The sequence below is a fragment of the Chelonia mydas genome, chromosome 6, assembly GCF_015237465.2.
Source record: "Chelonia mydas isolate rCheMyd1 chromosome 6, rCheMyd1.pri.v2, whole genome shotgun sequence".
NCBI lineage: Eukaryota > Metazoa > Chordata > Testudines > Cheloniidae > Chelonia > Chelonia mydas.
In genome coordinates, this window is record NC_051246.2 from 127,169,777 (window position 1) to 127,192,844 (window position 23,068).

A 23,068-nucleotide genomic window follows, 5' to 3' on the forward strand; every position below is an offset into this window, starting at 1 on the left:
TCTTCTCTGTAGTGTGCCTTCAAGACAGTGTGCTGGCTTTCTGGAAACATGGCATGCAGGGCAAAAGCTTTAAGTCAGATGAAGTAAGTACTCACCTGGTCTTTCCATATTTAATTTAATTTAATTTTTAGTCATCTTCCCCTTGCACCTGCTTCCAGGTTGCTGATTCTGATTGGGGCCCTAAGTTGCTACCATAATACAGGAACTCCTTGCTTTACGCTGTAGTTACGTTCCTGAAAAATGCTACTTTAAGCGAAACAATGTTAAGCAAATCCAATTTCCCAATAAGAATTAATGTAAAGGGGGCGGGGGGGGGGGGAAGGGGATTAGGTTTCAGGGAAATTCTTTTCACCAGACAAAAGACTATATTTTATATATACATATATACAGTATAAGTTTTAAACAAACAATTTAATACTGTGCACAGCAATGATGATTTGTGGAGGCTGGTTGAGGTGGTGAAGTCAGAGGGTGGAAGAGGGTGGGATACTTCCCAGGGAATGCCTTACTGCTAAATGATGAACTAGCACTCGGTTGAGCTCTCAAGTTAACACGTTGTTGTTAAGGTAGCCTCACGCTCTACAAGGCAGCATGAATGGAGGGAGGAGAGACAGAGACACTGTGTGTGTGTGAGAGAGAGAGAAATGAGAGACAGACACACACACTGTGTGTGTGTGTGTGTGTGTGTGTGTGTGTGAGAGAGAGAGAGAGAGAGAAATGAGAGACAGAGACACACACTGTGTGTGTGTGAGAGAGAGAGAGAAATGAGAGACAGAGACACGCATTGTCTTTAAGCACGCTGACCCCACTCTCTAAGCACACTGCCTTTTTAAGTAGATCAGCAAGTTGAGGCAGCAGCTGCTGCCAGCAAGCTCCCACCGGCCTGAGACCTGTCGTGTGCCCCCCCCCCCACTGCTCTGTGGAGATGGGGTAAAGGAGCAGGGGGGCAGGAAGGGGGCCACCCTGACATTAGCACCCCTCTTCTCTCTCCCCCCCCTGCCCCGCACAGCAAGCAGGAGGCTCCCAGGAGTAGCTCCAAGGCAGAGGGCAGGAGTGGCACACGGCAGTGGGGGGAGGGACAGCTGAACGGCCCGGCAGTTGATCGCTTGCTGAGCGGCTGATGCACAGGGAACTTAGGGGAGCGGGGAGCTGTTCCAAGCTCGCTCCAACGGGCTGCTCTTCCTGCAAGCAGTGGACAACACAAGCAGCTGCCAAACAACATTATAAGGGAGCACTGCACAACTTTAAATGAGCCTGTGCCCTAATTGATCAGCAACGTAACAACGCTAACCAGGACAACATTAAGTGAGGAGTTACTGTACTAGTGTGTGGCTAGTCAGTGTCACTCTTTTGGATGGTCAGATGCATGTTCTGACATTGCTCTCCCATGCTGCTCTGGGGGAAATGGCATGCAGGCTTTTTCCCAGGCTGCACAAGAGGGCATCTTCTAGTAGCACGGCACCAAGCTGAAACTAAAGCGGCATCAGGCAGGTGCGTCCAGAGAATGGAGAGGGATGGGCCCAAGCATGTTGGTGTTCATAGATGCCAAGGCCCGAAGGGGCCATTGTGATTAGCTAGTCTGAGCTCCTGTGTAACACAGGCCGGAGACCTTCCCCAGAACAATTCCTAGGGCAGATCCTTTTGCAAAAAAAAATCCAATCTTGATTTTAAAATTGTCAGTGATGGAGAATCCACCACGACCCTTGGTAAATTGTTCCAGTGGTTAGTTACTGTCACTGTTAAAAGTGTGCACCCGTATTTCCAGCCTAAATTTGTCTAGCTTCGACTTCCAGCCATTGGATTGTGTTATGTCTTTCCCCCTCTAGCCTGAAGAGCTCATTATCAAATATTTGTTCCCCATGTAGGTACGTACAGACTGTGATCAAGTCACTACTGAACGTTCCCTTTAAGCTAAATAGTTTGAGCTCTTTGAGCTTGTTGCTATAAGGCATGTTATATGAGGCCTGTTGCTCTTGGGCCCACCCTAAACATCATTAAAGGTTCAGAAAAACCTTTATACATTTGTGCCTTTCAACCTTTATCCAAATTCAGGACGGGTGATTTGAAGGGCTGGCTCAGAAAATTTAATTCTAATGAAAATTCATCTTAAAAAAAAAAAAAAATCAAGTTGACAGCGTCCCTTTAACTCTGCGCAGTGGGGGATGAAATTCAATCTCTCTGCTAAGATTTATGCAAAGTACCCTCAAGTCCACGACCTAATCCTGAAGTGTGCTACTCATGACTATTACAAGCTATTTAAGATTAATCTTGTGAGGTCTAATCACGAAGCTGTACTTAGTGCCTGTGTAAGGTTCTATATTTTGCACTAAATCTTATTTAAAACTAATTTTTTTAAGAAACTGCCTGGCTATTTTCTCTTCTAAATCAGATTAATGCATTTTATTTTACCGATACAAAGGAGCTTTCCACTAATCCTTTTCTTTTGCAGGTTACCCAAGAGATTTCGGATGAAACCAGGGTTTTCCGCTTGTTGGGATCGGACAGGTAGTTATATTAAAGAAACGTAAATCTTGTATTCATTTAAATAAATTAGCTGCAAACTAGTTGTAATTCAACTACAGTCCGGAACAGGTCTCTGAGACCCTTGTGGGGGGAGGAAGGGGGATGGCAATGCCTCTTGTTGCTCAACGCCGCCGCGTTTAGTTGATTTTCAGAAGTGATTGTGATTAGAACCAAAGTGAGTTTGGCGCCACCTTCCAGTCCAAGTGCAAGGCGTACTCTGACATTGCTTTTCGTAATATGGACACAGTGTACCTAGACTATATAAATCCTCACACAATATACCTGTGGGGAGAGAACGAACCACATGTGACAGATGGTAGTCATGTTGCTCCACGCCCTTCAGGAAAGTCCTGGTTCTGGCAATCATGGCTTGGATTTTCAGGGCAGAATTATATTCATGAATCACCCAGAAAACCAGCCTGTAAATGTTCTTTCCTTCTGTGGGACTTGAGGTCTGCAATAAGATAGCAACAAACCTAAGCAACTTGTTTTGTTTAACACATCAAGCTTCATTTTAATCTCAGTCCCTGAAACATCCGGCTAAGTCTCTTCAGCAAAAGCAAGCAGGGAACAGGTACGGTCTGATTGGAGCCACCAGCTGCAGGGAGATGCTCTTTGAGTCCAGATCTGTCACATTAGTCGAGGCTGCTTCAGCCTTCTAGGCTTTGTGCCATGTAGCCATGTGGCTCTTACGAGTCAACAGATTGTGTTCTAGGCCCGCCGACATAGTTTATGCCGCTCACGGAGATGGGGTTTTTTTATGCCGACAGGAGAGCTCATCTTCACCACACGTGTTTCAGCGGCCCAGCTGTACATCTAAGGTCTAGTGGCCTTAATTTCTCAAACCTGAAGAGGAGTTCTGTGTAAGCTCGAAAGCTTGTCTCTCTCCCAATTGGTTGGGAGAAGTTGGTCCAATAACAGATGTTCCCTCACCCACCTTGTGTTTCTAATATCCTGGGACCAACCTGGCTACAACAACACTGCTTACATAGGTTAAAGAGGCATTAAAGGACTATCAACATACCTCTGTCCCCTTATGAGCCTCTTTTTGTTAGTATTTAAACCGTGGGAGCTCTGTTTTCCAGCTAACCCCATTCTGTTTTGTGCTTGTGTTTACTTACAGGGTTGTAGTGTTAGAAAGTAGGCCGACAGAAAATCCGACTGCACACAGCAATCTCTACATCTTGGCTGGACATGAAAATAGTTACTAAGCAACAGTAACCCAATGCAAATAACAAGAGAATGAATCCATCACATAAGGAAAAAAGAACCATTAAGGAAACTCAAATACAAGCTGGACTGTAACTTGCTTTTTCTCTTCTTGATATCTTAATTATCTGGTCTGTAGGGTAGAAATCAATATTGTACTTTTCGCAGCTGGAAACGGCTAGTTCTGTCTCTTGCCACTGTGTGGCTGGTTATATCAAGTTTGCTTAATAAAAGCTACGAGATAAATAGTCCTTTATTTGTTAATCCTAGGGAAACACAGCCTTTAAAAACAATGCAATAAAGGTGCCATAAAACATTAGGTAAATACTTCCTCTGGGTTGTCCTTGTGTCCTGTAGATATAAATATAGTGCTGGCCAGTCCCCCTTTATACTGAGTCTTATTCTTAATAAAGATGATTTGCGTAGGAAGGGAAAGGATCAGCAATGCTTTTCATTTTTAAATCTGCCATTCCGTATGGCTTTGTAAAATAGACTATTTAATCTTTATTTATTAATCTGCTGCTAGAGTGGTGTAATGTGTCTCACTTTTAGCAAAAGAGGGTTGCAGAGCAGTTTAGCATTTTTACAATTGTATAAAGAGTTGATGATTCTTGGTCCTTGTAGCGATGTAGTGCGTTGTTGAAGGGGGTTATAGTACAATGTTGGTGGTTCCTGTATAAATGCAGTTTTGTACAACAAAGTATTTTGTATTCGTTTTGCCTACAGAGTTGCTATAAAAGGGAGTTTGATATTTACTGAAATAATAGGTGTAGAGTATATACAAAATGTAATATTGACACCTGAAATGTTATTAGCGGGTGGGTGTGTACAGTATACGTGTGAGTGTGTGTGTCCTTGACAGGCAGTGATATGTAATATATACATGCTTTATTTTCATAAATTAGGGATAACCTGTGTGAAATTAAATGGAAGCGTAAGTGGATTGTGCCTGGTCATCCTTAAGGAATGAAAATAACGTATCCAACTGCCCACAACGTGTATTTTATTTATACTATTCCAGAGGGGAGCCTGTAGGGCAACTATGCTTATAAGCTTTTTGTATGTATAGTTGCTCACATTGTTACTTGTCAGACTGTCATTTAGTGATGGTTGTTTCCCAGCTGTTTAGTATAAATATCTATGATAAGAAGCAATATTCTGTAATAAAGCTTTGAGTCACGTCTCCTTTTACCCCTTCCCCCTTTTTTAGTTTGTCATCCATACTTTATCACCTTATTCCTCCATTAAAGAGTCACATTGCTTCCTATTGTCTGTGCTCATTAATTAACATTCCGATGGTACCCTGAAGAATTAAACGCTACCAGGTAGACTGCTCTTCATGTCCTGTGTAAGGGGTGTTGCTACCCCAGAATAACACTCTAGCCGTGATGTAAGCAGAAACAGTCCAGAGGCTGATGCAGGAGCAGTTATTTAAAAGTTAGGGTTTATTTTAACACTTAATTCTACTGTATACTGGGGTGTCCCATTCAATCTCAATACCTGCTAAATGAATAGGGGGAAATAGGTTCAAACCTTCACAATTCATTTCAATAACAGAACAGAGTAAATGTAACAATACCAAAAGGCTTTGTCGCTAAGCTGTGGTGATAGATTCTAAGGCAAACGTGGGTGGTTTGATGTCCTCTGATCCGCTGAGAGAATGAAGAGCCTCATTTTCCGTTTGGAAATCAAACGCCTTGATTCATAATTAATATTGCTAAAATTAACAATGGGTAGTTGGTGAATCTGAGGAATCAGGAGTGTCGGGTCTTGTTTGGTGCATCTAGAGTTCATATTGTTCTGATGTCTTGGCTGGAAGATTGAACTGCATAAATTTAAACGCTTTGTCCACTTCAGTTGTCATTCAAACCTAGTTCTGTAGTATTGGTTTGACAGTTAAATCAAGTCACTGTTTTTAGCTCAGAAATTGTATTGAAGTTTATAAAGACCTTAAAAATATTCCCAAATAGTACACTGAAGATTGGATAACATTGAAATAATGTGGCTAATTATAATTGTATCAGAAATATTACAAGAGTAGCGCCCAAGTTTTGTATTTTTGAAGAACTGGAAAGAAGTTTGTGTCATTATAAAAGTCCATTATTTTGTTTTCTAAAGCAGTGTTTTGGATACTAGGGCCCAGCTGATTTCTTCCTAAGCTGTGGCAGGGAAATCACAGGAACTGGTGCCAGTCCATGGTCTGGTCGTTGAGAAACACTATTCTAAAGTAGTCTTCTCTAGGAGCGGGAGGTTCTCCAGTCATCCAATAACTGACTGTACAAAAAGTATGTGGCTACTGAGATTTTTAACAGAATCCCAAATGGCAAAGCAAACTAGATAAAAATATTTTGTTTCTGCAAATATTTTTTCAGCTGTGTTATGTATTTGAGCGAGAGGGGATTCATTTAAGATTCTTTTGGGCTGACTTTTCAAATGAAAAGTCTTAACAGATGATGGTGTCAGTATGTCCTTGTGTTATCACTTGGCTTGTTGAGGTAAAATAAGTCACAAACTTTCAATGGTAGTTACCTATATTTTCTAGTATAGAAATGCCATATGTAAAGATGATTTATTACTAAGGCCTGGTCTACACTTAAAAATGAGATCTACCAAGGTACATCACTCAGGACTGTGCAAAATTTCATATCCTGAGTGCTGTAGTCAGATGAACCTAACCCCCTAGTGTCAACATGACTAGATTGTCAGAAGAATTCTTCTGTAGTGATACAGCTGCAGGGGCTTTAGTGTAATCTTATTTTAACTGTATTAGAAGTAGGACATATCTGTTAGTATGGCATGCTTTAAAAGAGCAAAAGAAAAAGTACAGCTCTAGAAATGCCGTACAGCAAACATCACTTTGACATAAATGGTCTCTTCCCACATGACTTGTAGCTGCTATAGACATTTGAGTCTAATATTGTCGATACCTTGTATGTTCTGTAACATTTCAACCCGGATAAAATACCCTAGGGTGCAGTTATTAGCACTAAATATGAGGTTCGCTCACACGCTCAGTACCTTTGAAAGGTGCCGAAGTATTAATTATTGTGAACAAGTTTTTGTGTATTCAATTTAAGATTTAAACAGGCTCCCCAAGTTCTTTGAAATGCAAACAGCAGATTCGGCAAGCAAAAGGGGTTAATTAATGTGATCAACTGTATTGTAAACTGAGAAACAGCCGTAATGAGATTTGACATCTGAGTTAGTCAAGGAGGAAGGGTGCAACACATCAATGAAGCCCAAAGGTGCTTCTAAGCAGAGATGTGAGCCGTGGAAGGATGCCATTATAGCATCCAGAAACAGCCAAAGGATGGCAGCTGGCTACTGAGGAAACTTTCTGATGTGGATGCTGGCTTTTAAACTCTTGCATTTCCACTAGGTTGCAACGGAGACTGGACATGTAGATGGTTTAGCTAGACTTTCCTGCATGTTCGTTTATGTTCGAGAAGGGTGGGTAAGGTAATATCTTTTATTGGACCAGCTTCTGCTGGGGAGAGAGGAGAAGCTTTCCAGCTTACGCAGGGCTGCCCTTCAGCTCTGAAGAAGAGCTCTGGGCACCTTCCAAATCTTGTCTCACCATATTATCTCACCCACCTTGTGTCTCTGACATCCTGAGACTAACAAAGCTATAACAACACTGCATTTATAGTGTAATTTTCTTCCTTTTCAGCCTCCCAGCCCCATGCGCTTCATTTGATACCTAGAAGCCCTGGTCCAGGTTGGTTTGGAACAGTGGGAGGTAAATTGATAACTGACTTTAGGGAAGGCAGGAGGCCGGCCTCACTTTCTTGGCTGAAGGCAAGGGCAGTGGAGGCCTCTCGTCAAAGGCTTCTTAGCTGGAGATGTGGGCCAGCCTGGGGGTAAGGAGAGCGGGAGCGCCCTGTGCCTGGAGCCGCTTGTCATGCTAATAGGCTGCTCCCCTTGCCCTACCCCGGCGCATACAGGAGCTGCTGCTTTTTGAACATGAGTCTCTAGTGGTACCTCTCCCCAGGCTTCCAGGGCCAGCCTGCAGCCCCAGACCCACCGAGTGGGGGTGACACTCTGGAAATAGCTGGGCGGGCAGCACTTTGAAGTTGAAGCCTCCCTCCCCCTCCCTAGGCTTTAGAGTCCCAGCTGCACCTTCAGAGCCCTGTCTACACGACTAGTTTGAGAGCTTTTACCCAAGTCTGTAAACTGGGGTGGGGGGGCTTGCTCCAAAATACTGTGTAGACATCCCCTGAAGGTCTAATGGGGGGGTGAGGATCCACGGCGGGCACAGTCGCAGCTGCTGAGGGTGCAGGGGGCTGGGTCTTGTCTTTGCAGAGCAGGGACTCCGGAGGGGCTGGGGCCGGCCTCCGGCGCCCCTGGGCCAGCCTGGGCAGGGCAGGGACGTCTGTTCTCTCTCCAGCACCCAGAACACGCGGAGTTTTCATGGCAATAAAAGGGGGGCGCGTTTTTAAAACGATGAAAGGAAACACAGTACTTCCTCCCCCTGCACCGTTCGCCTGCGGAACTCCTGGCTGCGTGATGCCACTGAAGCCAAGAGTTTAGCAGCCTCCTGGTGCGGGGGCTCCGAGCCCCACCCGCCTTGCCACCTTCGGCCAGCGGGGAGCGAAACGCTCCTGCCCCGGGGCTCACGGGGGGGGTCCAGCCTCTGCCCGGCGCCAGGTTCTCCCCGCAGGGCTGGAGCTGCCGGGCAAGGGCAGGACCCGGCCCTGGGGCGCGGTGCCCTGGAGCCGGCGGCCGGGCACGGGAGTATCCAGTGTCGGCTCCTCCCCGCGCGGCCGCGCCTCCCCCGGCAGCCCGCGCCGCCGGCAAGCGGGGGATTAAATTTTAATTTCCAAGCGCGGCCGGCGAGCTAGGGCAGGACGCGAACCGGGGGAGCGCTGCGGGGCCAGGGGCTGGAGGGAGAGCGGGGCGACCGGCTGCTTCCCTGCCCCGGCGTGCGGCTCGGGCGTTAGCTGCCGCGGGGGGACGGGGACCGGGACCGGGACGCGGGGCTGGCGCCGCTCGGGCGGTTCTCCCGGCCCCGGGGCGCCCGGGCCATTTGGTCAGGTGCCGCGCAAGGTCCCAGCTCGGCCCGAGCCGAGAGCCGCCCTTGGGGAAGGTTCTCCGCGGGCCATGGAGAAGTATGAGAAGCTCGGCAAGATCGGAGAAGGCTCCTACGGGGTGGTGTTCAAATGCCGGAACCGAGACACCGGCCAGATCGTGGCGATTAAGAAGTTCCTAGAATCGGAAGAGGATCCGGTTATAAAGAAAATCGCCCTTCGAGAGATCCGGATGTTAAAGGTAACTGCCCGGCTGGCTGTTAGCCCTCCAGGACTTGACCCTGCCACGCTGTGACCGCGGGGAGCCTGGCTGGGTTTCAGCTCTCCAAGGTTTTGCTTATTCTGATCCAAATAACACCTTGCGCGGGTAATTTCCCCAGACCTCGCTAACCCAGATGCAAATATCAGGTGTCTCTAATTTAAGTGGGCTGTAGCTCACGAAAGCTTATGCTCAAATAAATTGGTTAGTCTCTAAGGTGCCACAAGTCCTCCTTTTCTTTTTGCGAATACAGACTAACACGGCTGTTACTCTGAAACCTGTATTTAGCCTGGTATTTCCCAAAGCATCCTAAGGAACCCCCTTGGCTTTCGGTGGGATTTGAGGGGCCAATTCCCCTCTGCTCTTTGAAAATGCCAGCCTTCATGATTTTGAAGATCTAGCAGCTGTTTCCACTTCTGCTCGTTTTGGGGGGGTTACAACTGTTCTATATAAATATCCCAACAGAGCTGATTTGAATTCTGGGGAGAAAAGTGCAACAACAATCTCTTCCTTTATCAGGAGTTTTTATTGAGGGGGGGGGGAATGTATATAATCCTGTGGCTTTAGATGATGATTACATTACTCGTGAATATACAATGGCTTAATGTTCCAAACATTCGTTTTTCCTAAGCAGTCTTTACAGAGGGTAAATCGACGGGGGTAGCCAACAAAGCCCCCGCTGAGATAGTTACATGGAGGTTGTGTGGTCGATTTCAGAGAGTACCTTTGGTAGTAAGGTTTGCTAAATAGCCATTTGATGGATGCGATTGTATACCCAGGCCGCTGGGTCATCCTTACGAGCGATTGTGTGCAGTGGGGAAACGCACAGTTTTGCTGACGTTAAGGGAGGTCTGAGAGTTAAGACTTGGAGGAACTTGAAATTCGCGTGTGATGGGGAGAATGTGTGGTCTCAATCCAGCGCGAATACACGTCTCGCCTAAAATGTAAATTGACCCTGTTCTAACAACCAGCCTGGCCCAGAGAGGAACAGACTCACTATGTCAATGCACTGGCATTGCAAGAACATCACTGCTTTCTCAAATCTAGCTCCGAGGCCGTGTGCTTACTCGTCTGGAGTAGGACCTTATGCTGCTAGTGGCCTCGTTGGCAGGGAAGCCAGACTTTCGGCCCTGAGCGTGTGCACAAGATACCTCGCGACAAGCCCACCAGAGTTGCACGGGCTGGTCGGCAGCAGGCTTCTTTTCCCCACCCAGGTTGTCTCTCCCTAGAGTAGCAATGATCGTGGCTGGTGGCAAAGCTGGGCTGTGGAGCGTGTGCAGACCATGCCCCCCGTCCACCACTTCGGTTGTGGACGTACTGCTGTCTTGGGCCTCAACCCTGCAGACCCGCCCATCTGAGTGACATTCAGCTTCGGCTCGTGTTTGAAATTGCCTGTTTGCGTAAGGGCTGGCGGCGTTGGGCTCTTCGTTTGGAGACACCCAGTGAGTGAGTGAGAAGAGGCCTTGTAGCTTCTGCTCCTCAGGTCTCTTGGGGGAGAAACTCGTTGCTCTGTCGATCCTGCTCTGGGCTACCCGTGTGCACGTGTTAAATCCGTGTATGTAAATTAATAAGGTTTATTTATCTCTGTATGTTTCACAATAAAATACAATAAATACTTTAAAACAGTGTAAGGAATCATCAGAAACGGTGCTCGTTAGTGCACTTAAATTTGGCACACGTTAAAAAACAAAAACCCCGAGGGAAACTCCCAGACAACCAAACCCGTTCCTATTCACATGGGCGCCAGGTTTATATAATTTTTGGTGGTGCCCAGAATGGGTCCAAGCAGAGCCGACCCATCTATAGGACAGACCGGGGCAACCACCCCGGGCCCCACGCTTCAGGGGGACACGGAGTCCAGAGTGGCCTTGGGGGCTAGCAGGGGGCCTGGCGCTAGCAACGCCGAGCAACCCGGCCTCAGCCCGCTCCGCCCCGCCCCCATCCCAGCCCTTCCCCCAAGCCCCTGCTCCCACCCCGCCTCTTCCTGGCTTCCGCCCCCTCCCCAGAGCGACGCTGGGAGCCAGCGGAGTGGAGTGGGGTGGGCTGGGCCAGGTCGCTCGCTGCTGCTGGCTCCAGGCCCCCCCGCTAACTCCCCCAGGCCGCCCTGGATCCCGCGTCCCACTGAAGCGCGGGGGCCCCCAAAGCGCGGTAAGCCCAAACATTGGTGGAGCCGGGTCCACCTTCTTAAATATTGGTGGAGCCCGGGCACCACGGGCCCAAAAACTCGCCTCCTATTCAGACTGCTAAGGCTGAAAATCGGCATTCTGGAACGTTGTCATTTATATAAGCTGAAAGTCAAGAATTTAGGATGTTTTAGCACAAAAAGCCTGACAGAAAACACGGAAATATTTTGTGAAGGGTCTTTTTAAAAAATTTCTTTATTTAAAGATCAATGTTTAGAGATTTCTTCCCCAGTATTAGCATTTCCCCCAGTCTCTGGTTTCTACCTGGCATTTTTCCCAGACTCCACTTTCTGCTTGGCATTTATGGAGCAGTAGGAGACCATTATCCGCTATCAGTGTTCTTTTCCATTATCTTAATTTGCTTGTTGGGAACCAAACAATGTTTCTATTGCTGTAAGTATGAGATGTCAGTGTGACACAATAGTTTTGAAAATGTCCCCAAAGCTGCTCTTGTTATAAACCATGGTCCATTCTGGTATTTTATGACCTGTTTTCATATAACTGTGTGGGGTCCTGATGCGAGAGAGGTTGTCATAAACGAAGCTGAGGCTTCCCTCTGCTTCCGTCACAGTCAATGGTAGAAGACCCATTTGTTTCAGCTGAAGCAGGATCCGATCCCTGTTTACAGTCATGGTAGTGACTCCAGAACCATTTTAGGATAAAAGCACCGTTGGCATAGGGTCAGGCTTGATGGAGAATATGGGTTTGTTGCCCTGCCAGGAACAAACTGGGAAAGTGCAGTTCTATCTGTTTAGATGCATAATTCTTCCTAACAAACTGCATGAAGCTTTATGTGAATATGAAAGATTTGCGAACGAACGTAATAGTTACAGAAGCTACTTGTCAGAAGCATGGATGATAAATGTGTCTTCCCCAGGCCCATAATAATAAAGAACCCAACAAACTGCAGGTCATCACCAAAAGATCTGTTTCAGAGTAGCAGCCGTCTTAGTCTGTATCCGCAAAAAGAACAGGAGGACTTGTGGCACACCTTAGAGACTCACCAATTTATTTGAGCATAAGCTTTCGTGAGCTACAGCCCACTTCATCGGATGCATTCAGTGGAAAATATCTGTGTTTGGAGTGATGTTGATTTAACAAGTGGAGACCTGCTCCACTATCTTTTAAACTTTTTCTTTGTAAATAGTAACAGATTGTTTGTTTGCTTATTAATTAAGGTATTTCTTGGCTTAGGCAACACACTGTTTGTCTAAGATCCGATGAGATTATGTTTCATCAGTGAAAAATGTCCGTTCCCCCCTCCGCGCAATAAATATTTGTTCTGCAGAGTAAATATTTTGTGGACAAAGGTTTGTGTAACTAACAAGCTATGGTAGCTGGCTCAGAAAGATAGCCAGAGTAGGCAGAGAGTGATGGCTTTGAAATATACAAAAGGTACTACTGTGAAAACAGGGTCAGTCTTTGTATAAACCCTGTATCCCCGACAATAGAAACCCGATACTTGCTGTTTCTAGAAGGATGAATTTTAATGTTGCCACCTGATATAGTGCTGTGCATGGGGCCTCAATTCACAAAATGCTCAATGGCATATATTACAAAACCATAAAAGGTGGGCGTGGCTTTGCAAAAAAATCCCGCTCTGTAGGGTGTATGGCTTCTGGAGACGCACGCTTCAGATGGAGAACGGGCCTTTGACAAAGAGCTACTAGAAGATTGCGAACAAGCACATTCATTATTATTATTCTGCGTTACAGAGGCCCTGGTGGAGATCAGGACCGGTTTGCACTCAGCACTTTACAATACATTGTCTGCGACAGCCCCGCCCCAAAGAGTTCACAGCCTAAGTCGACAAGACAGATGAGGGATTAGAGGGGTCGGGACTTGCCAAAGGTCAGACAGCAGGGCAGCTGTCATCTCATCATGTACAGCCAGCCCCGCTGCTGCTGATCCCACAGAGATTTGTGTGCGGTTCTCAAGGCTCCAGAACCTTTACTGAGTCTTCACACAGCAACAGGGCTGCCTGGGAAATTGTGTTTGGTTGCTTTGGAAAGTGCCTGTAGCAGGCGTGTGGGACTTAGCCTGTTGGAAAACCTCGATCCCGGGGAACCTCGCCCAACACGTGTTCCCAATAGTACTGCACTCAGGCGAAGCCAACAAACTGAGTAGAGCTTAAATACTGCTCGAAGGAAGCGCTGTGTGAAAAGCGGGGTGGGAAAGCACGGCAATGAATTGACCACGCAGTATGGGCTCGGTGTCCGCTTGGTTAGACTTAGGCGGGGCTGGGGAGTTCCACTGGAACGACGCTGGAGTCAAGAAGACCCTGCCCTGGCCGGGATGGTGGCATGTACAGCAAGAAGGATAGCCATGGAGGATAGTCCATCAATGGCTATTAGCCAGGATGGACAGGGATGGTGTCCCTAGCCTCTGTTTGCCAGAAGCTGGGAATGGGCGACAGGATGGATCATTTGATGATGACCTGTTCTGTTCATTCCCTCTGGGGCACCTGGCATTGGCCACTTTTGGAAGACGGGATACTGGGCTAGATGGACCCTTGGTCTGACCCAGTAGGGCCGTTCTTATGTCAGCTCTGCTGATTTCATTTGGCTTGGGTGGACATAGGAAAAAAGGGTCACTGAAGACTTTGGACCTGATCCTATAAGATGCTGATAGGTCGACTCTGACTGACTAATGGAAGTGGAGGCTGCCTGCAGAATTGGACCCTTTGGGAGAAAAAGCTGTCAGCTGGCTCACTTTGCTTTCCGGCAAGTGGTGCAGTTCGTGGAGAGAGGCTGGCACCAGACCCTGTGTTCCTGTACCAAGTTGCAGACAGACAGCCTGGCAGAAGCTGGCTAACTTAAAGAAAGCCAAAGTAGAAGTGAATTGTGATAGTTGAGCTTTGGAGATGAAGACGGGAATGACCACAGCACAGTCCCCACTGGAGAAAAGTGCCGATTTTCCAGAGATCGGGAGGTGGGATGAGCCACTGGGATACTGCTACAATGTGGCCTTCCATGTTGAAGGACGAATCCAGGGATGACCCTAAATCTTCTCCGTTTGGCTAGTGGCAGTCGTGCCGCTCGGTGAATTTGTGAAAATGCTCATGGGCTGGGCTCTCTTGGTTCAGGGACCCTCCTGCAGGCTGGGCATAAGCCACTTGTATCTCATTCAAACCCACAGCCGGCTGAAAGGCTGCCTCAGCCTTGAGCTGCGCTAGGACCCTGCTGTGTTGGGTGAAAGATTCTTGGCCGATGATGGGCAAGCACCGCCCTCTGTTGCGACCTCTGTTATAAGAATGTGTGCTGGTGCACTGAAAACTCTGGAGAGATGTTTGCATGGTATCTCCAAAGCAGCCCAGGGATGGACAGTTTAAGGCTCCAGTGAAAAGATGCCAACTGCTTGAAGAGTTCAGCTGGGAACTGGAAACCACATTGGACCGGGGGGGAGGCTGCTCAGACTCACTGAGGCAGCGGTGAGGTAAAGAGGGAGAAGCTGGGGCCTCCAACCTTCAGCTCACCCTCTCCCCACTGCATCAGAAGAATTGTCTGAGAGTTTAAAGGGGTGAAAAACTTCCCCAAAGTGCCTGAAGTTGCTAAGAGAAGATCTCTTGGGTGAGCTAAGCCTTGGCCAGCAGGTGTAGCTAACATAAGAACGGCCATACTGGGTCAGACCAAAGGTCCATTTACCCCAGTATCCTGTCTTCCAACAGTGGCCAATGCCAGGTGCACCAGAGGGAATGAATAGAACAGGTAATCATCAAGTGATCCATCCCATGCCGCCCATTCCCAGCTTCTGGCAAACAGAGGCTAGGAACACCATCACCGCCCACCCTGGCTAATAGACTTTGATGGACCTATCCTCCATGAATTTATCTAGTTCTTTTTTGAACCCTGTTATAGTCTTGGCCTTCACAACATCCTCTGGCAAGGAGTTCCACAGGTTGACTGTGCGTTGTGTGAAGAAATACTTCCTTTTGTTTGTTTTAAACCTGCTGCCTATTAATTTCATTGGGCGACCCCTAGTTTGTGATCTGTTTGTGTGGAATTGCTGAAGAATTGTCCTGAACAAAGTTTTTGCTTTTTGTTTTATGGCTCAACTCCTGTTTTAGTTTCCCCCCCTGTGAGCCTCTGACATAGCCCATAGCCTTTTCTGTCAGAGTTAAGAGCAAGTGTATCCTGTTTCTCCGCTCCTGGGCAGCGTTTGTTTGGTATGCTAAGGACCAACGAGGTATGTACGTGGGGGAGAGGTCTAATGTGACACACTTTTGAATGTGCTGTTATCAGATCAGAGAAAGTAGCAGAGCAACCAACCCTCTGAGAACTTGACTACACAAACTACAGGTGAATTCGGTGCTAGCGCGTCTCCTGTTCGCTCTTCCCTTGGAAAGTGAAACACCAAATTCCCTGGTAAAGGCTGACTAGGGCGTGCGGGAACTGGCTTTGACGCATCCCCTTTCAATGAGTGAGCTCAGTTGCCAAAGCACAGTTCCACCGGGGGCCACCACCAGCCCCCAAATGCCACTCGGCTCCCAAGAACTGCTGACAGCTCTAAATCATTAGTAAGAACCGATTTCCTCAGGCGATTCACACGGGCAGGTCGCGAGCTGATCTGAATTCCCAGAGAGAGATGCCAGAGTTTCAGGTAGGATTAGCTCTGCATCCCGTCTCCTTCTCAGTGGCCGTTCCCAACAAGGGAACAGTGGAGCCTAGGCCGAAGGGTAAAGAGAGAACTCTCCCCGTCCCCTCCCCAACACCTGTAAGTGCAGGCCAGGACCCTGGGCACCAGAAGACGACCCCTCATCTCTTCTGTCAGCAGTGAACCGAGCGCTTCCCCACAGCCCGGAGACAGTCCTAGGGCTGCAGAAGTGGAGCTGGGGGAGCAACCAAAACAGGCCAAACTTGAGTGGTGGTGTGACCCCATGTGACCTCACTCAGGTTTGCTGCCCCGTCACGGCGTCGTGACCTGATGCACAGGGTGGTGGTGCCGCTCGGATTTGGCCTGGCTGCCCCTCCGTCGTGTCAGCAGGGAAAGGGGCCCAGCCGTTAGGCCACCCAGCTCCGGACTGGGGCCGGGGGGGAGGGGCCTTCTCTCGTTGCTCCCTTGCCAAGTTCAGGTTCTCAAAAGTGGGGGGCAGTGGCCCCTTGTCACCCCCATCTCCGGCCCTGCTAAGACCGTCTGGGCTGCAGGTGGAGGGTTGAACCTAATTGCAGCCCTGTTAGGAGCTCGGACAAAGGGCCTGGCGCCCAGCCTGGCACCTCGTTTCCTGCTCTGACATCGATATGGCAGCGAGAGCCGACCCGCTTCTAATTTGTTGATCTGGCCAAGTGGCAAGGGAAAACCACGACCGCAAGCAGCTGCCAGGTTTGTCCCAGCTGGCAGGAAGGCTGGATTTCCCCCATTGCCAGTGATCTGGGGTGACTGATGAACCCCCGTTTGCTCTGCGGAGGAGGTGATGCAGCGGGTGCTGGGGTGGAGGCTGAAAGACCAGTCTATAGTTGGCGATTCTAATAGTCATGTCTCATTAGTGCTAGCTACATTGTGACTGAAAATAATCTTGACTCATGGACCTCTCCAGGGCTCCACTGAAATGAGGTGGGTTTGCGTGTGAAATGACGACCGCTGAACAAAGTGGAAGTGGTTGGCTGCGACTGACATCACGCGGCTGTCTGTGCCTGCTGCTGACTGTTTCCTTCCAGTTGTGTAGTAATTGGCCCTTATTAGGAACGATAGTCCTCATCGTCACTCCCCCATGGGCCTGTGTATCCCACCTGGGGTAAGTGACCGACCCCAGAAACGCTGAACTTTATCTTCAACACTGTCTTGGGAGTTTTCTCTAGTGCCTGTCACCTACCAACCTGAGCCTTCCCAAGGGTGATCAAGGGGATGTCTGTACTGCAGGGATAAAGCAAGGTATCTACGCTCAAGTTAGCTAGCCCAGCTTGGGTGGGAGTGGCCACATTGCAAAATAGCCCTCTGGTGCTGGAGCCACACTGGTGGAGGGCTAAGGCTTCTGGGGGCAGGCACGTCATATGGTCCATAGCATTGCAGTGAGCTGAACCGCTCTGAGTTGTTTCCCAGTGAATTGGGCAGCCAAGTTCTCTCGCTTCCTGGGTGCACAGGGGAAAACACGGGATGGCATTGGAGAGCGAGCGGCGCTCGAACGGCACTAGCCGCGTCCACGCTGCAGAGAGCTTGGGTTAGCACAGGGGAGGGACCGGGGGACAGCCTCCCGGGCCAGGAGCTCAGGAGCCGGGCAGGATGGTCCCGCGGGCTGGATGTGGCCCCCAGGCCTTAGTTTGCCCACCTCTGCTCCAGGCAGTGCACCTCTTGTGTGGCTAACGTCACCTACTTTAGAACTCGTGCCCTGTAACGCCGGCTACAAACCGCTACAGTGTTCAGAAACGTCCTGATGTAGGGTCCAACCTGCTCCGTAAGGTGAAGAATAGAGTTCCAGTTTATGAACCACACAGCGACGCAGTGCATGAACGTTACTCCTTTCCCTAGAGAACAATTACTGAACCTGCCGGGCACCTCAGCTCTGGCCTTGCAAAGGGAGTGAGAAAAAAAAATTCAGTGCAACTCTTTCTCAGAAACAGAAGGAAAAATAAGATCTTTTCCCTGTCAGGTTAGTAGAGGATTGTGTAGCTATAACCGAAAGCTGTCATCCATGCCACCAACTTACTAAATATAGTATATGTAGCTGCAACAGGTGACCACAAACAGTACTTAAGTGGGTTGGGATTAGGAGGGGGAAGTCTTCCCTGCTGCTGCCTGACAACACCCAGGGGTGGCACTAAAAAGCTGAACACAGCTTTCTTTAGCTAGACCCCATCTACAGCAACGCACAAAGGCACTGTGAGAGGTAATGGCAGATTTATGGGGCCTTTGAGTTCACAATTGTGGCTGGGGACTGACTGATGCATTAAAGATCTGAACGTTCTTTGCCCAGAGCTGTATTGTTCAACTAGAAATTAATGATCTTAGCTGCAGCCTACTAAAATTCTGCACATAAGCTGTAATTTACTAGCCGAGTTTAACCACGCATCCCTCTCCTTGGTCTCCCTGGTGGAGTCTGTAGAGCTTAGGAGAGTAATCAAATACCTGCAGCACCGGCTTTCAGAGCATTGTTCTTGTGGTGCTTTCCATGGGGAAAGTAAATCTGGATACGTGATATTAAAAATATCTCAACTTTTATTTCAAGCTCCAGTTCAAACACACACCGTGACTGTTCCGCATTAAGGACTATGTACGGATAAGCACCTTTCAAACTTTGAATAGGTTTGAGTTTCGGTCTTGCTTTCTAAACAGTGGCGACCACGGCCTGTTTGTTCTCTCCTGTGTGTGTTGCATTGACACAATTGTCACTTATAAAATATATCTATATATACGTATCTGGGAGAGTCTCGCCTTGGGCCTGTGTTTTACTGCGACATTGGATGTGTGGGCACAGGCCAGTCTGACACATGCAAGCTGCTCGGGTTTTTAAAGCCTGCTGCATTTCAATGATCTGACCCTATGATTGGGAGAAATCCTGGCCAGTTAGTCTTCTGGGAAGACTTCTAATCGCTGGGCAAGACCTGAACTTATTCCAGCAATCCCGTGGGTTGTTATCTGTCTGTGCAACCCTTGCATCCAGAGGCTGGGTGACTGAATTTAAACCTCCCAGCTATTTTGAGGGTGTTTCCTGTTGGTAGTAATGTACCTCTGAAATCTTAGCCCCGGCTAACGTTCACATGACCGGGAAGAAAAATTCCTGAAAGGTGAATACATATTTTTCAATGTTTGGCCATTCTGTGCTCCCTCCAGTCACCCTGCCTGCCCCTTTCATTCCCGTTCCCCACTGCATTCCCCTTCCCACCTACTGGCCAGCAAGGATCTTGCTCTTGGAAGGGCTGTAATATGGCTCTGTTTAAAGTGGGTTTCAGAACCAAGCTGGGAGCGAGGGTCCACAGTTCTTGCCATCTAGGCTCACCCCAGTAAACTCAGGCCTCTCTGGCTCCTTCTGGTGGCTGGACCATCAAGGCTGCAGCAGCCCCAGAAATCTCCACCTGCTCACGGAGCTGGGCCTTTCAGCTCTAGCAATAAAGGTTCGTGCTCTTAAATCCGAAGACAAGGAGTTCAGTGCCCACGGCTGACAACCCACCCAGCGGCATCATGGTCCATGTGGGAGCTATTTTAGAGACAAGAATAGGGATGCTGGTGGAGTGGGGAAGGTGTGAGGTTGGGGAAAGGAGAATGGATGGATTTACCTTGGGATATACATGTGTGTTCTTCCTGTGGTTTGACAGCTGCATTGTGACACTTCCCCCATCCCTCCCTTTCTCTTTCATGTACGTTTTGGTGGTGTTACTTCAGATGGAGGGACTAATAATCTGAGGGTGGCCAGAGTCTGTGTTACAGGGGCCCCAGTCACAGCAGAGGGACCAGTGAGAGAGACTGGCAACGTCACAGGGTAATCGTTAGGCAAATTGGCTCTCCACAGCCATTCAGAGTGCAGCAGTTTTGCATACCCGGAGTCAGCTGTGTGTCCGTTAGTAACTGCCCTGCACCCCTGCGCTCTGATGGGCAGAACCAATTGCATTTCAGCGTCGTGCGCTGCCATCTGCATCGGGCAGGGTGAGGACCCAGTTTTGTGGCTCTTGAAGGGTGACTGTCTGTATGGTGTAAGTGAAGCTGTTTCAAGGCCTGAAAGATGAATGGTACCTACTGCTGCCCTCTGCTGCGCTATCTCCTGTCTGTGGAGCACACAGACAGTGCTGATTCGAATAGGCTGGAGCTCACCTCTGCTCTTCTCCTTAAGAACTCACAGCCTGCCGGGCGGGGGGTGTTTTCAGTTCTCTTGCTTTCAGCCAGCCAGATTCCATCTTCTGCCCCAGGGACAGAAATAGAACTAAATATGGGGGCCGGGGGGGGGGGAGGGGGGAGGGTGGGCGCGGGCGCGGTGGGTGTATATCTGTGTTTTGATAAAGGACGTATATTTGCGTGGGGATGGTTAAAACTGGAAGGTCTCATCCAATCTCCTGAGTTTCATCTGTCACCTCTGTAATTCATTTGGGTGGCCCCTGGCTCGTGTATTATGATGTAGGTCGGAGGTTCTCAAACCGTGGTTTGGGACCCCAAAGTGAGTCGCCAGGGCTGGTGTTAGACTTGCTGGAGCCCAGGGCCGAAGCCCAAGCCCCACCGCCCGGGGCTGAAGCCGCCCTGGGCACCAGGGCTCAGGTCCCAGTCCCTCCGCCAGGGCTTTGACTTTGGCCACCCCTCCACGCCCGAGGTGGTTCAGCTTAGGCTTTGGCTTTGGACCCCCGACCTGCGGCAGCAAGGCTTGGGCGGGCTCAGGCTTCGGTCCCCCCAGTCCTGGGCTTGTGTAGTAATTTTTGTTGTCAGAAGGGGGTCGCGGTGCAACGAAATTTGAGAACCCCTGATGCAGGTGAATAGGAGCTTTGCTACATCGCTCATTATCTCCGATACTTCTACCTTGTCTCCCTCCACCCCTTCCTGTAACCTAAACAGCCCCGATCTTCTCAACCTCTACACACACACACACACACACACACACACACACACACACCTTTTCATGCCTTGCATTGCTTTTCCTGCCCTTTGGCTGTGGTCCTTTTCTAACAAGGCTACATCCTTTGTGAGAGGAGATGAGCAAACTCACCATAGTATTCAAGGTGAGAGCAAGTCATTGACCTATCTAGTGGTGATATCAGTATCATTCTGTATCCTTTCTTAACATAATCTAGCATCTCTTGTAGTGCTGTTGTGCTTAGAGCAGATGTTTTTACTGAGCTGTCCGCAGTGCGGCTTTTAACCTGCATGGTTATATAGAATCCATCACGCTGGAAAGAACTATTCACACTCGTACTTACCTTGCACTTCTCTACTTAATCCACAACTGATTTGTCTGGTCAGCCGAGACCCTCCTTACAGTCTTCTCCAATGCTGGCTAATTTAAATAATTTTTCTCCACTGTCTTGCTGCTCACTCCCTTTTCTGAATAGTTTGTTCACGTATTAAAAGGTGGCCTAGTACAGAACCTTGGAGATGCCTGGTTGTCAGTTTCCTATGTTGAAAATTCATTGTTTATTCTAAAACTCAATCCAGCACAAAATTTAAGGATGCCTGTCTTCGTAAGCATGCGAGTAATGGGACTACTCATCTGATTAAAATTACCCATGTGCCTAAGTGTGCTTCTGGATCGGAGTCCAGCTCTGTTTTCTATTCCTTTACCACTTACTCGTCCATGCACCTTGCTTAAAAAAACAACCAAAATACAAATCAAATGTTGACGATACCAGGAAGTGGAATAACAATTTCATATTGCAACAGAGAGCCTAAAAGATCCAGATGTGCCAGATCTTAATACGCACATTAAGAATCTTGGTCTGAAGTCCTTTGATAAGGAAGCCCCTGATACCATGCAAAACAAAAACAAAAAATCATTTCCAAATGATCCCCTCAAAAGTTGAGACAGTGAATTAGCAAAGAAAAGAGCGGGAGGTTTCACTGTCATTGGGGGAGATTCTCAATGTCTTAGTCCCAAAAAGGCTTCTAACATTTATATGAAAGGTTTTTCAGCAGCTCTAAGGTCTTATTTTGTGTATTTCCAAGCCATTATCTAAGGAGACTCTATTCTTTCACTGTGGTACAGTCAGAAGCTAGATACTATGTGATGGGTGATGCAGAAATACCTGTGATGCATAGAAATTATTTTTTGCATACCAACATCTTCTCTAGTAGGTGGCTGTTTAAGCCCAGTTTATCTGTGGCCCCAGCTGTCTCCAGAAATAACTAACCACTAGCCTCTTCCAGCCCTGGTTGTGGCCGGTTGGTCCCACTATTGTACAAGCTGGCTGATTCAAGGTGTTTTGTGTAAGACGTGTTCTTTGCCCCAAAGAACCAGAACTTTCATCCCATGAAAACTTTCATTCCCCCCTGCCCCGCACCCCGCTTTTCCGTTCCAAGCTGTGGGACGGGGCGGTGAGCCATCCAGGCTGCGTTACTAAGTAGGCCGCTCCCTTGTGTGTTCACAGCAACTGAAGCACTCCAACCTGGTCAACCTGCTGGAAGTCTTCAGGAGGAAACGGAAACTCCACTTGGTCTTTGAATACTGTGACCACACAGTTCTCCATGAGCTGGACAAGTATCCACGGGGGTGAGTAGTCGACCTCTGGGCTGTGGTGGGGTTTGGGGGAGAGCGAGGGAGAACATAAGAACGGCCATACTGGGTCAGACCAAAGGTCCGTCAAACCCAGTATCCTGTTCTCTGACAGTGGCCAATGGCAGGTGCCCCAAAGGGAATGAACAGAACAGGTCATCATCAAGTTCCAGAGGTTGACCGTGCGTTGCATGAAAAAAATACTTTCTTGTGTTTGTTTTAAACCTGCTACCTATTAATTTCAGTTGGTGGCCCCTTGTTCTTGTGTTATGAGAAGGAGTAAATAACACTTCCTTATTTACTTTCTCCACACCAGTCATGAATTTATAGACCTCCCTTAGTTGTCTCATATCCCCCCTTAGTTGTCTCTTTTCCAAGCTGAAAAGTCCCAGTCTTATTAATCTCTCCTCATACGGAAGCTGTTCCATACCCCTAATCATTTTTGTTGCCCTTTTCTGAACGTTTTCCAATTCCAGTATATCTTTTTTGAGATGGGGCGGCCACATCTGCACGCAGTATTCAAGATGTGGGCGTACCATGGATTTATAGAGAGGCAATATGATATTTTCTGTCTTGGAAAGGAAAGTTCATGGGAGTCGCTTACCGCCCCAGAACGCTCTTGGGAGGGTCTCATTAATAACCGTCGGGGCGACGTGAAGGCTGCCCGGCACAGTGCACTTGACCCTCTCGGTTACTGTGGCTTAGCAATGCTGTCCAAAAGAATTGCCCAAAGAGCCTGGGAGTGGTG

At 48.3% G+C, this 23,068-nt stretch overlaps 2 protein-coding genes across 7 annotated transcripts in view; both read left to right on the plus strand.

Moving 5' to 3' along the window:
• Nucleotides 1-4,999, plus strand: part of MAP4K5 (mitogen-activated protein kinase kinase kinase kinase 5) — an 86,908-nt gene extending 81,909 nt beyond the window's left edge. For all 5 annotated transcript variants that reach the window (XM_037901355.2, XM_037901356.2, XM_037901357.2 and 2 more), the window contains 3 exons: nucleotides 13-83; nucleotides 2,450-2,505; nucleotides 3,647-4,999. In XM_037901355.2, coding sequence (XP_037757283.1) covers nucleotides 13-83; nucleotides 2,450-2,505; nucleotides 3,647-3,734 — 215 coding nt within the window. In that variant the 3' untranslated portion in view covers nucleotides 3,735-4,999. The remainder of the gene's footprint in view (nucleotides 1-12; nucleotides 84-2,449; nucleotides 2,506-3,646) is intronic.
• A 3,446-nt stretch (nucleotides 5,000-8,445) lies between these two features.
• Nucleotides 8,446-23,068, plus strand: part of CDKL1 (cyclin dependent kinase like 1) — a 33,894-nt gene continuing 19,271 nt past the window's right edge. Inside the window, exons 1-2 of one of the 2 annotated variants that reach the window (XM_043548538.1) lie at nucleotides 8,446-9,000; nucleotides 22,196-22,317. In XM_043548538.1, coding sequence (XP_043404473.1) covers nucleotides 8,833-9,000; nucleotides 22,196-22,317 — 290 coding nt within the window. In that variant the 5' untranslated portion in view covers nucleotides 8,446-8,832. The remainder of the gene's footprint in view (nucleotides 9,001-22,195; nucleotides 22,318-23,068) is intronic. The other variant, XM_037901360.2, reaches the window with a different exon arrangement.